General features: G+C 49.1%; 1 protein-coding gene across 1 annotated transcript in view; it reads left to right on the top strand.

Moving 5' to 3' along the window:
- Positions 1-14,047, top strand: part of SLCO2B1 (solute carrier organic anion transporter family member 2B1) — a 60,088-nt gene that overhangs the window by 13,936 nt on the left and 32,105 nt on the right. The window contains exons 3-6 of the mRNA XM_009925857.2: positions 9,729-9,866; positions 9,967-10,129; positions 11,564-11,791; positions 12,903-13,001. Of these exons, the coding sequence (XP_009924159.1) occupies positions 9,729-9,866; positions 9,967-10,129; positions 11,564-11,791; positions 12,903-13,001 (628 nt within the window). The remainder of the gene's footprint in view (positions 1-9,728; positions 9,867-9,966; positions 10,130-11,563; positions 11,792-12,902; positions 13,002-14,047) is intronic.

Raw genomic sequence — 14,047 nt, 5'->3', positions numbered from 1 at the left:
AACTTTGGGTATTAGTCCCCATTTAGGCAAAGAATGGCATCTGGTTGGCTTAAACCCTGTCCTTGCTTGAATTTATTCACTGAAAATATATGACATAAGCAACAATTCAGGCCACCTGCCCTGCAATGCCGCCTGACCCTGATGTAAGTTCAGCCGGCTCCTCCTCATTTTGCTGTTGGGTGTCTGGGGTCATGCAGAGAAGTGGTTCCTCCACACCTCCACCCAAGAGCTCTGCTAGGTCCAGTGCAGGCAGCCAGATGAGGGGACTTCATTAAGCCCTTTGGAGAAGCCCCAAAAGTTGGTTGTGATGGCAGGAGGCGGTGGTCATGTCTGCACAGCAGTCTGGTGGTCAAGGGGCTGCCCAGGGAAGGCAGAGGACCGGCTCGACTCGCCAACGTAGGCGTGAAGCCACATTTCCTCTGTCCCGGAGCACCCAAAGTGCTGAACCATAGGGAACCCTGGGTGAAGGTCCCTTTTTCTCCCCTTCCCCAAGCTGGGAAGAGGTGTGAGGCTGGATGCAGTAGAAGCTGAGATCTTCTGGTGGGGGGGTCAGTGCTGCCTGTTTGGGATGAGTACACTGACCCTGAGCTTGCCTGCAGATATGCGTGGCCTCTTGTCTCCTACCCATGGCTGTGTCAGTGCCAAGAGTGCTCCTCAGCTCGTTATTTGCACACTCAGTTGTTTGCAGAGGAGGATCCATGATCGTTGGCTATGGAGGTGGCAGAGAATCCTTTCCTCTTTGTATAGTGCTAATTACATTTTTTAAAATCCCATGTAATGATGATGATCATACCACTTGTGCAACTGGTGGTCTGCTGCAAGGTACTATTGGAGAAGTGTAGCAACAGTCAAAAGAAAAAAAGGTGCAAACATTTAAGTAAGACAAGCATCTGCAAAATGGAAATAATAATCAGCATCTACCACAGTGATGTTGGAAAAAGTGAGTGCTCAGCTTGCATCAGAATCAAGTTCATATTTCCGTCTTCTTTCCTACAAAAAGGACTTTTTGGAAGGTTTGTGCTCTTTCCTCACATGTCACGAAGCAAGAAACTAAAACTAAGCCAACTCTTGGTCTAGCTGGATGACAATTGCTATGTTCAATGGAGCATGTTGTTTGGCTTGTTAACATCAACTTTCAAGATGCTGTTGTTTAAACAAACAGAGATGACAGGTATGGAGTGTTTTGCTATGGGAATAGAGTGCTGTGAAGTGGGACCTTGAGAGGTCTGGGGGAGCCAAAGGTGGTATGATGTGGGAGCAGATCAAAAACTGCTGGATGAACAAACGGAGAATGAGATGGAAAATGTTTTTTTCTGTTACTATGCAGCCACAGTTTTGGGGATTTTCTTTGTATACATGAAGTAAGTACATACATGATTTGACATGAGCTGCTCTTAGCATGTCACTGCAAGCGTGTGCGGGAGATGATGGTTTCATCTGCTTAGGAGAGTTGGTAGCAACCTGGTAAGCTGGGAGGCCAGATTCCTCATTCTCTCTGTTGCCTTTCCATTTAATTTTAACATGGGCCAGAGCCAGTCATATAAACCTTGCTTCTTCAAAGTCTTTCAGCAATGCAGTGCTGTAAGTGTCCTGCTGGACTCAGTGCATCCTCAGGTCCTTTCCAGCCGAAAGTTTGAGGAGCTCTTTGCAGAACCACGGGCTGCCCCTGAGGTGGTTCCCTCTGTCCTGCAGCATCTGGTTCATTCTCTTTTGGCTGAATAATTGCACTGTATCAGGAAAGATAGCATTATCATCAATTTATTGTGACACTCAGTGTAGTTGGAAGCCAATTACCTGACTCATTAGAGAGTCTCACCAGGCTGTAGAGCAAAAGATGACAGCCAGTGTTAAAGGCTTAGGATTGCTCTGTCAATTTTGCTTGGAAGATTTTGGGTTTGGGAGGTTTTTTTACAAATGCTGGTGAATTTAATTACCCTCATCCTTTGTGGCACAGGGAAAATGAGCTCAGAAGAAGTCACCGAGGCAGAGGGTTACCAGAGCTGCAGACACTGGAGGCACAGGAGAGTGGAGAGCTCGGTGCCATACAGTCCTGAGATTTCTCCCTCTGTCCTCTTTTCAGTCCATTCAGCTGTTTTTTTTTTTTTTTACTTGCCAGCAAGATTATCTTTAAAAATAAAATCGAATCGATTTTCCTCACGGAGATATTTTAAAGGGGTTCGGAACTTCAAAGATTAAAGCTGCTGAGGTGCAAAGTCAGCTCAGGTCTGTGAGCAGAATCAAGATCTATTTTGCTGAGCAAAGGTATCTGTGAAGGTAGATGTAGAGAAAACTCTTGGCGGGGAGTGTTGCAGGCCAGAGCTGAGCAGAGCAATGGGCAGCTCTGAAACTGCCCGTGTCTGCTGGAGTCTGTTGCTTTCTGAAGGCTCCCTGGAGCCCACCCTGAGAAGGGCAGGAAGGGAGGGGGTTTTGGTGGAGACCAGTTCTGGTCCTGATGGACACTCTACTGCTGGGTTTCTGCTTGGAAAGCTCAGCAGGGAGACCCTGACTGATCCTTCCAGGTCAGAGCAGCATCACAGGAGGCTGCAGGGATGATTGCAGTCACATCAGGTTGGGACCAACCTCAATGAAGCCATTGCCAGGCATTATCCTGGCATTGCCAGGTGTTATCCTGGCTGCAGCCCACAGCCAAGGAGAGCAAATCCTCTCTTCCAATTGTATGTTTCACAGTAAACTGCTGAAGGACTTGTCTTCACCCCGAGGCAGAGCTGACCTGACCACACACGTCACCAAGCACAGAATTATACTCAGCACAGGATGTTTTTCCCCAGATGTCTTTTTTTGGTGTGGGTTTTTTTTTTCTTTCAAGAAGTTAGGTCACCCTGTCCGGTTTCTAAATGACTTCCTCAGAGAACATAACTCTGAGACCAGGGTATGAATGGTTCTTGCAGAAACACAAAACCATTGCACAATGTGGTTTATGCATTTGAAGTGGCTGAAGGACCAAAAATCACATCACTGCAATTTTTTTTATATCTATCTATCTATCTATCTATCTATCTATCTATCTCTCTCCAAAGAGAGACAGTGTGTCACGAAAACTAATTGCCACATGTCAAAATGCAACTGAAAGGCATAGTTCAAAGCTGTCCTTCTGGGAAACGCTCCCAGGGCTGATGGTGCCTGAGCCTTTAGAGTTACCTGGCATGAATTCCTACAGTCCATCAAAGCAGATTAAATCAGGTCTGCTGCTGCCTCCATTAAAGTCCAACACCTTGTCTTGGCTTCAAGGAGCATTAAGCATCCCATGCTGGACACAGGAGTTTGGGAAGAGTGGTCTTGCCAAAGAGCTGCCTCCCTGCAGGGTTTTGCAAAGATGTGGAGAAGTAGTTTGGCATCCTTTGATGGAGACCACTACAGAAGAAGAAATTTTTTTGGAAAGACTATGTGTGTGTTACGGCAACAGTTTACCTGCAGATGAAGACGAAGCAGACTGAGAGCGATGACTTGCTGGGCAGTAAAGCATAGTCCATAGTGTGATCCACTGTAGTCAATATAAAGAGGTTTTGTCCAAGAAAACTGGGGTATCCAGAAGACCTGAAAGGCCAGTTGGACATTTGAAGACTGTGGTTGCTAATGTGGTCACTGCTGGCTTGTATGAGGGGCACATCATGCTGTTGACAAGGTTGGTGAAATGCCTCCCGGTAAGGACACGCATGGGAAGGCGAGTGGCCCCAGAGGAACACCATGGTCCCGTGGACACGTGTTTCCCATCCCTGCCAGACCCTGCCGGTTGCCGTCCTGCTGCTTGAGGACGTGCCCAATGACCTTAATGCCCTAGAGGTGGCTTCCAGGTTCATTTGCAGATACAGCTGTGGATCCAACACCCCTCCTCAAGGGATGGCGTGCACTACACACTTCCTAAAGCTATCGAGGTGCTGGCTGAGGACATTCACCCTCTGTGGGAGCTTCAGCCCTTGATGTTTTCTGCTCTGTGCTTTAGTTCAAGAACAAACTAGAGTTGTCCCTGCCCCAAGCCTTTATTACAAATGGATCTGCGCAGTGGTAGGGACTTGTGCCCAATTACATGCAACTGGTTTTGATTAAACTGGAAGGAGCTGATTCCTCCCAGCCCCTTTTTCTCCTCTCTGTAAGCACAGCCCAGTGCACAGGATGTTATCATGTGCTATGGCACAAAACCCTTTCTTAAAATAGCAGCAAGAGTCTCCCAAACACATGGAAACAGCGTGATAAGGACTTCTCTGTGACAACTGGGGCAAGACTGTGTGTGCAGCTTCCAGAGGCCTTACATGGAGGATTTGTTGCCAGACTGCATGATCAACACTAGAAACACAATGGAACCTTTGTAAGAAGTTTTTTCCAGACCACCAAGAGAGGAGATGTTGGTATTTAATCCCCAGTTCTGCAATTTATTGGCTGCTTAGGTTTGAGTACATTTCTCTATTCTCTTACATGTGCAGAGTGGGAGCAGCAATACCTCACTGACACATTGCAAGGCTTAGTAGAGCAAAGCCTGCAAAAATATATTGAAAAATAGCGAGAAAAGCAGTGAGTTCCCCAGAGAGTGCACAGTTGCGGAGAAGCTCCTCGTTCAATGTGTGATAGAGCGGAGACACACTCGTCCCAACTCGCTGGTTGTGGAGGGTTGGGATGTCGTTGCCTGTGGGTGAGGGCACTTCACCAAAGACCTGGCAGGGATGTTGCTCTTCCCTCTGGGGCACTGGGAAGATGTCTCAGGCACTCTCCATGCCTCACTGGTGGTGGGAAGCGGTGGTGGCACATGTCCGAAGGGGGAAGGTTGGTCTGCACGCTGGCACTGCAAGGGAGTTGTTTTTGGCGGGGGTACATCAGTACCAAGCAGCCTCTGTCCCTGGTCTAGTGCGATGTTTGGTGTTATCTTGACATAGAGCCTGAGCAGGCTCTTATAATAATGCTTTACAGACGTTTACCAAAAAAACCCCATTAAAAACCCCCTCCCTTCCTTCCTCCTCAACCTATGCAAGCACTCATTTGGATTTTCTGAGTTGTTTTATTTCTATTGATGTAGAGGAGAGATGGTGTGAGCATGGCTTGGCCCTTCGCAGGAAAGAGGTGCCGGACAGCTGGGCTTGGGGTTGCTTCTGGGATCGCCGAGCTCTGGGGCTGCTCCTGTCTTTCCATGACTGTGACCTGCTGTCAAGGCCTGGGTCTTGGGAAAAGACTGGCGTCTGCTGACTGAGGTTGCCTTCTGATCTTCTGCTGCTGCTGGGGTAGCCCATCAGACCCAGTCCAGGTGGGGAGGTACCCCAGCCTCAAGTCCTGGGGAGAAGTAACTAGATGGCACAGAAAAGTAATGCAGAGGATCTGCCTGCCGTGTGGCATGGGCTGTCTCCCAGATCTAGCTGAGAAAGGCGCAGGGTGGCATCGGAGTCTGCATGTGGTCAGCCCTGCACCAAATGGGAGGCCCCAGAGGAGCCCTGTGATAGACACACTGCTGGGGCTCCACCACCCACCACCATCATCACAGTTACAATGGGGCAAACTGGAAATCTCACACTAGTGATTACCGGCTCTATTTCTCACTCATTAAAATATACGCCAGCCTAAAAATGCCCCGTGGTTAGGGTGGTTGCCCACAATGGCTCCCTGAGGAGCAAGAAGGAGACTTGACCTTGCAGAGCTTTAATTGCAAGACCTCCCACTTTGCTACCTTAGGAAAGTAAATCTCCATCAAGGAGAGATAGAAAGCACAGAAAGTCTGGCCAATCCTGCAAAAAGCCGAGTTTTTCTGTGACATTTTTTCCCAGAACTAGTTCACTTACAATCACTGCGAAAGATGGAGAAAGTGCAGGCAATGGTCTTTGCATTCCTGTTTGTTTCTTCCTTCTCAACCATTTCCATCTTGATTTTGACTTTCTAAAAGTTGCCCTGCTTGCTCTGGGGTCTGACTTGTGTCTAAAAACTTTTGTCTGGCAACTAGTGCAGTTACCATCTGGGTATCCAGGTTTTTATAAATCTCTTGGTCTTTGCTCTTTCAACACACTTAGTGCAGAGGTGTGTTAGGTGTCGGCCCCTCTAGTGTGTTTGGTTGTTAGCAGTCATTTTTAAGAAGGGCACGCATTGAAGAAAAGAGATTGAAATGTTTAATTAAAAGCTGTTATCAATAGCTTGATCTTAGGAAGCTCTGCCGGGCAGTCTGTGGGGATTTCCTTCCTTTCGTTTCATCCTGCTGTTTGCACTGTGGTCAGATGCCTTTGCAGCTCTTCCACTGCCCCCGCTGCCTTGGTGGGACCCGGTGCATACCTGAGGGCTCTTGCTGGGCTGTCTTTAACCACCCCACTAGCTCCTGGTGTTACCCAGTTACTCCACCTCCAGTTTCCTTAAGCTGCTGCAATCTCCTCGGGATGTCCTGCCACCAGTGATGTCCTCATACACTTGCATTGACCCAGGCTTTTGCTCTTCTGTACCTGCAGTACTGCTTTTCTCTTCTAGAAAAGGGAATGATAAGCCTATAAAAATGCACGGCAGATTTCAGCGAAGGAGCTCTCTGCACTCCAAGGCTGGATGTTCATCCCCTGCCCTCCAGGCTGTGGCATGGAGGGCACCCCCCAAACCCAAGCAGACTGCGGGGACACAGGTGGTAGTTGCTCTGTGGGCTGCAGAAAGACAGGGATCCTTCTTCCAGTGTAGAGATTTGGTCTGGATGACCGGAGCTGCAAGCAGCAGCATGCTGGGAGAAAACCAAAACCCTCTTATGATGAGCATCGTGGTGTGGCCATGTTCCTGGGCGCATCCCAAAGGCAGGACTGAGCCTGCCCTGCAGCTTCACCCCAGCACAGGCTGGGGGAGCATGGCTAGGCATGTTGACACTGGTCCCCGGATCAGCTCCTCCAGGGGTGGAGGGGGCATTTTGCATACTGAGACCCCGAGCAGACCTCAACGTTCCAGCTCATCTGGCTATACCTCTGAATTATCACCTACTCCATGACTTGGCCCTAGGCCAGCTACTACTTTCCCCAAAAACTGGGAAGCTGAGGACAGGGGATTGTTCCCAGTAAGCATTTTGAGTGAAACCGCCCTATTTTGAAGCCTCAGTGAGTTTGGAAGGATGGATGCAGGCTATTCTCTTCCCACTGGCCTTGGCATCAGGGAATGGCCGCGGCCTGTTTCATTTACAAGTATAGACTCAACCTTTGGGACTCAACCAAAACTAGGCTTGCAGCCATGCATTTGAATGGAGGAGACCTGAATCATAGCTCTTGGTGTCACACATCCCTTTCAAGCCTGTGTTAGGCTTGTAATGTGGGCAGGATTCACAGCCCATACTTTTAGAGAGTGGAAAGGGGTGCTCTAGGTTGGCAGGTTTGTTTCCCAGGAGCTGATAAGCAGACATAATTTGATTTTAGTGTGTTGCCTTCGTTCTTAACAGTGCTGTCTGCTGCTTCTCCCTCCTTTTGCTGGGAGTATGAAGGAGGCTTTGCTGGCAGGGAAGGAAATAGATGAAAGCAGGCTTCGTAGGGTTACCCCTACTCAGATCTCCTGGGACAGGAGAAGCGCATGTTGGTGTGCATGTCCATATGACCTCTGGCAACTTGGAGATGCTGTAGGCATTTATGCCCCGTGGCTCTCGAGCAGACCTGAGCTTATGCTCTGCAGCAGTTGGTCCTCAGGGAAATCTCCCTCTGTTTATGAGGGTCACGCTGGTGTCAGTAATGGTTTCTCCTTCCAGGTGCGAAGAGCATCTTTCCAGACCATACAAGTTAGGGAGCCAGATGTCTTGATCAGATACAGAAATGTAAACAAGTGACTTTTGCTGCAGAACAAAATTGTATGTGTAGCCAAAGACCAAGAGGGACATATATCTCTCCAGCAGATCTAAAGTCCATGAGTCTGTTCCTTCTTTTCCTGGCAGATCACCAGCTGTGCTGTGATCTGATGGCTAACAGCAAACAGCCCCCGGAGCCAGAAGAACTGGGGTCCTTGCCCAGCGCTGATACCAAGCCACTGCAAGCCCTTGCAGGGCCATCTCTCTTTTCTGTGCTTTAGTCTGCCCAGATAGGGGAGAATAAAATACCAGATTCCCAACCCATTTTGACCTCCTGTGCTGAAGAGGGTGTGGGGCAGTGGTGAGTGGCTGCTGAACTGATAGAAACCAACACACTGTGCAGGTGCTGGATCTGGATACCTATTGTGCTGTGTGTTATGGATGCCTGGAGAAAATGAATCTGGCTTCAGCCTTTCCATCTGAACTCATGTATTCAGGAAACAGTGTCTGGACATAGCCAGCATGTCTTGCAGGAACGTGGGAGTTTTAGCAAAGCTGACTCTAGGAAATCTTTCCTTTGGCTGGGTAACATTTTCCTTGTCCAAACATGTTGCACCCCTCAGTGGTGACATGACCCTGGAAGGGAGAAGGTCCTGGATTGCATCCTGCTTTGCATGATGCCAATGCTTCACTTTTGGTGGTGGTACCCATTCCCCGGTACTCCAGTCCTCAGGGAGCCAAGGGGGCTTGACCATCTTCTTTTTCCCTTTTTGTGCTGTAAATAGTCCCTCTACTTACAGAGCAGTCCAGTTTGGCAGTCACCCCACTTCAGCCCTGGCTCAGAATGAGACATAGCAGAAATCCAGGCCAGGCTGAGCAGCTCCTCCGGGCAAGACTGCTGCCTGGTAGGAGCTGGCTGCAAAACTTGCAGAGCCGGAGCAATGCCCTGCTCTGGCCAGCAACTGGGAAAACAGCTACTAAAAAGCAGCACCTCGTGGCTTTGGGCAGCATCCAAAGCTGAGGGCAGCAGCTCTGCAAGGACCCAGGGATATTCAGCCTGTCCTGCAGGCTGAGTGGTCCATCTCCTTAGGGCATGCGACGGTTTGGGTTGGTTAGTTTATTTTAACTCATTTGGGGACTGGAAGGATGCCTGTGGAGAGCCATGTGGCAGCAGGGAAGGAGATTGCTTGCCACGTCCTTTCCTTTGCTGAGTACTTTGCAGAGCTGTGGATGAAGGGGAGGTGGTCTGCACCCCTCCTGGGACAGTTCATTTGGCATTTGCAAACTGCTTCTGCCTGGGGAGCAGGAAGATGGATGCTGCTCTCAGTAACGGTGGGGCCACGTGTTTGCCTGGGCAGCCGAGCACCAGTACATCCCAAACTCTGGAGTAGATGAGGTTAGATGATATTCTGGGAGATGATAGTCTTTGACAAGGTTTCCTTCTGGAAGTGGAGAAGAACCATCACATTTTCCCAAAGGAGATATGTGATTTACATCCAGGGCTTTGCAAGAAGGAAAGTCTGAATTATTCTCCCTGACCTTCTCCTGACCTTCTCTAAAGAAGCTGTTTGTTGCTGTGTTTGGAAGGGCTCATTCCTGTCCCAGAAGAGCTCCTGCCAGCACTGGGGATAGCTGCCTGCTTCAGGCTGGACAGGACCGGGAAGGTTGTGCAACCTCCCACTTCTGCTGCTGGATCTCGGGGTCAAGGCCAACACAAACTAGCAGCATCCCAAGTGAAATGATCTGTTTGTCCAAAGCCACTTTCAGCTGAAGAAACTACATTCTCCTTGCAAATACTAACCCTATTGTCATTTTTGGCAGAGGACTATTTAATAGCCCTGACCTAATTTCAGAAGACCACTGATGGCAGGAGTAAGGGTAATATTTCAAAGTCTCATGGTCACAAAGGTTCATATTCAATAATCGTGCCTTTGTGTAGGAGATGCAGTTTGTTATGTTGCAGCTCGCAGTAATCACGCTGGATGTTCTCTTTTTGTGTTGGCAGTTCTTCGTTTTCTGCCACGGGCTCCTGCAGCTCTCCCAGCTCCTGGTCTCTGGCTATCTGAAAAGCTCCATCTCAACCATCGAGAGACGATATGGCCTCTCCAGCCAGACGTCAGGGCTGCTCGCTTCCTTCAATGAGGTGAAAACCAGCTTGCTTCTCCCAGGCCACCTGGCAAACGCTCTTCCCATGCTCCTGTCCTTCCCTTGTGAGACCTCTTGGTCTGTGTGTCCTGCTGCAGGTTGGAAACACATTGCTGATCGTCTTCATAAGTTACTTCGGGAGCCGAGTGCACAGACCCCGTTTCATCGGCTGCGGTGCCGTCCTCGTCTCCTTGGCTGGGTTCCTCATGTCTCTCCCCCACTTCATAACTGGACCCTATGAGTATGACCAGTCCGTTGCCAGTACGTACTCTAGGAACTTATTTTATGCCTTTTGGGACAGATAAAGGAAACGACCTTCCCTCAAAGTGTTGGGAGCTGCAAGCTGTAGGTTTGTCCCCAAGGAATTTTAATTTTATGAGAATGAAATCATCTCAGTCCCGAGAGGCAACAGCTGATGGTGGGAAGCAGAGCCAGGGGACAGATGAAACCACAGGAAAGGGCAAGAAAACCATCGAAATGTAGGCTGTGCCTCTGAGTCCCCTTGTCTTCTGCACATCCACGCAGCAGACAAACATCGCGTAGCAGGAAGGTCTTCCCCAGCCATTGGGGCTCTCATTTTCTGTGCATTGAGCCAAGTTGTCCTCATGCGCATGAACTGCTCCCTTATTTTCATAACATAGATAAGATAAGGTCTCATGAACAGTGAAGCCCTTTATGGGAAGGAAACAAGAAGTACGGGAAGGAGCTTGACTCAATCCAACGGGGCAGCTTTGGGGGTGAAACGCTGTTGTCTGCAATGAGGGAGCGCTGGTTTCACACCTAACTTCTCCTACTTGTGGGGCACCTCACCTGTCTTCCCCTGTCTAGCTGAGCTGTCTTTGAGGGAATGCTTTAAGGTTTTAGACCCCATCAGAAAATCAAACTCCTGTGAGAAACGTGCAGGTCTAAATCACTCATGGAGGAACAGGTCATGGTAGATTTTGGATTTTCTCCTTGAAAGAAGGTGAAGGGATGAAAAAAGAAAGGAGAAAGACACTCTCTCGTTATTTTCCCAAATCCTGCCATGAAGCTCCAGCAAATCTTTTAGAAGCTTCCACTAAACAGCTTTTTTTCTGGCTCATCGGAGAGAGCGCAGGTGGTTCACGCAGCTGCAGCCACCAAAGAAGACTTAATAGGTGAATAATTCATGGATGCAAACAAGGGTCAGGTGCTAACAACAGTTTGGAAACAATTAGCTGTGCCTTTCAGGAGTGCTGGTGCAGGTGGCCCTGTGTCAAGCACTCAGAGTTGCATTTGATTTGGGGCATAACCACGGAAATTCTGCTACAAACACTACCACACCCTCCCCCAGTATTTTAAGGAAGATAAGGATGCTAGAATCAGCACTTTCACTTAGGCAGCTTTGTAATCCATTTCTGGGTAAAATGAGTTCTCATTTCCTGAGTAGCTATTCATGAAATCTGCAGTTTTGCTCGCTTACCTTTATTGAAAGATCTATCAAGGGTCCTGGAAGTGATCTCAGCTCTGTTTTTTCCATGGAGGTGGCTTTTCATGGCGCATGCATCCATCTCGCTGTGAACAGCTGCAGAGCATCTTTGCGCTTCCTTTGCATTTTCTTTCACTGATGTTTCCCACCTGACATCTACTGAGTGCATGTCTACGTCCTTGCTGCTGTCTTAGGGAAGCTCTTTCTCCAGACCGAGCTTCTTAGACCGGCTCCCCTTGTCATCGCAGGCATGTTCAGCAACACCACCGACCTGTGCCAGCCCGGGGTCCCGAGGTCCTGGGGGAACCTCAGCAATGCCGGCTGTACGCCCCATGCTGCCAGGGAGAACCACGAGGTTCTCCTTGTCATGTTCATCGCCCAGGTGCTGCTGGGCATCGGTGGCGTCCCCATCCAGCCCTTTGGGATCTCCTACATCGACGACTTTGCCAGTGAGAGGAACTCTCCCCTCTATTTGGGTAAGACTGGGGCTGCTGTGGAAAGAGGGGAAACCAGAATTAGCCATTGATAGCAAGGCCAGACAGTACTAATTTGCATTAATGAGAGCAAAGCTTGCTATAGCCCTTCTGCTCTACCCAGTGCTAGGAAGTTTTCTGCAAAAGTAGTTTATCTGCTTCAAGCTTGGGCAAACCGCAGACAGACCAGGAGTGCTGGAAAATATGATTTAGGGGAGATGCTGGAATTTTTGGCCTGAGAGTGGTAAGCTGGAGAGGGACGTAATAACCGTGTACTCCTCCAAAAAGGCTTCAACAAGGAGAAGAGGAATAATCTGATCTTTGTGTTCACAAGAGGCAGCTATGGGCTTAAGATGCAGCAGTGAAGACTTTGTTTAGATATAGCAAAAATTATAGGAGGCTAAAAAAGCAGGGTCAGCCATCTGGGGGGTAGACGAGTATCCTTCGGGGAGGGGGTGCTGGAGAACAGCTTGGGTACATGCCTAAAAGGGATGTCCCAGGGTGGTGGGATTGACAAGGTGGTCTTTGCAGATCCTTCTAGCCCTTTTCCAGCTGTTATCTGTGACAGCCTTTTGAACTGAATGGGACAGCAAGGGTAGCTCAAAAACAGGTCATTACCGTCATGAAACTGAAAGTACCACATCAAATTTTGCTCTGGTGGATGCTCCAAACCTCTGAACCATATTTAAAAGGATCCCCTGTAAGATAGGAAATGAATCTTACTTGTGTTTAATTTTTTTATCAGTAATTCATGTAGGAGAGTTTACTGATAACTTTTATCTCCTTAACCTTGTAAAAAACCTGCATTTCTTGGATTTCTTAGGCCAAGGGGCACATCTTGTTCCTGGCTATATTTCAGTCTTTCTGGGAGGCTGAAGAAAAGTGGCAGGAAAAATCTGAGTTTTGCAAAACCTTTCCTGTGAAGCGAGCCTGGAAAGCATGGCGTTGTTATCCCTTGACAGGTGTGAGATAAGAAAGCTGCCATGGAATTAACCTATACTGGAGACAGATGCTGTGGGCTCTGATCTGGGCCGGTCCTGCCTCAAGGCACCTCCTGTCCCCTGTGGTCCCTTTGCACAGGGCTGAGCCCGTCTCTGCTCTCGCCCCTCTGCAGGCATCTTGTTCTCTGTGACCGTCATCGGGCCAGGGGTGGCCTTCATGCTGGGCTCTGCCATGCTGCGTTTTTACGTCGACATTGACAAAGTCACCGGAGGTGAGTGAGAGCTGGCCGGCACCCTTCGCCCTGCATCCCATTTACTGAGCCAGCAGCAGTCCAGCCCCTCTCCAGGCATCCGAGGGTGCAACCTGTGGGGCAGGGGTTGGCTCCCTTTGCCTGCTGTTTCCCCTGTTAAATCATTTCCATCACCTGGGAATGCTCTGGGACCAGTCCTCTCAGTGCTGGGGTGGATGGTGCAAATAAGTGGGTCCTTCCCACCCGACTCGGTGTCACACACACATCTGCAGGGTTAAGCCTTGTCCCGTGGCTGCTGGAATCCCATATTTTAATCATCCTTCAGACCTGGGGATCCCTAACCTCCAGGCTGCTGCCAGGTCTGTTTAGAGGGATGCCCATCTGCGTTGTGCTTTTAGAGGAGATCTGATTTTCATTCTTCTGTGAATTTTCTGCCATATGCCAGCAATAGCAGCAGGACCATTTTGCTGCCAGCCAGAAGCAGGGAAGAGTGGGGACGTGGAGGATGAACAAAACCCAGAGACAAACATGAAAGAGAAAGATGGAGGGGAGAAATAAGAGAGAAGGAATGGAGAATGGGTACCAGGACCCCAAGACTTGAAGAAGCAGAGGGAAGGAAGGATAGGATGGGAGGAAGTAGAAGAGAAATGCTGGAGAGGGCAAGAAAGGAGCATGAAAGGCATTTCCTTTTCAAATGCCTCTTCCCAAGCTGTGCTATTAAAGCAGTCGTAGTCGTCTCCTTTTTGGCCACTCTTGAATCCTGGCCTGGAAAACAAGAGGCTCTTTCCTGGTTATTGACAGAGCAGACACACATTATACAGCTCAGCATATCCTCACGCGACAACAAGGACGATGGTCAGGCTCCTTTGGGTGGTGAGCAGACGGCATCGGGTCTGGAGCTGGGTGAGCTGTGGGTGTTGACACTACAGATCCATTAGCTTTGGCTCATTTTCAGAGCCTCCGGCTCATTCCTGCTCACCGACTTCACCAGACGTTTTTTCACCTGGACTTCATCACTATCTACGTTTGTGATATTTGCAGCACAAGAGCACGCGTTAGTCTTGACA

Source organism: Haliaeetus albicilla, chromosome 20 (genome assembly GCF_947461875.1).
Source record: "Haliaeetus albicilla chromosome 20, bHalAlb1.1, whole genome shotgun sequence".
Lineage (NCBI taxonomy): Eukaryota > Metazoa > Chordata > Aves > Accipitriformes > Accipitridae > Haliaeetus > Haliaeetus albicilla.
This window is presented reverse-complemented; position numbering and strand designations above follow the sequence as displayed.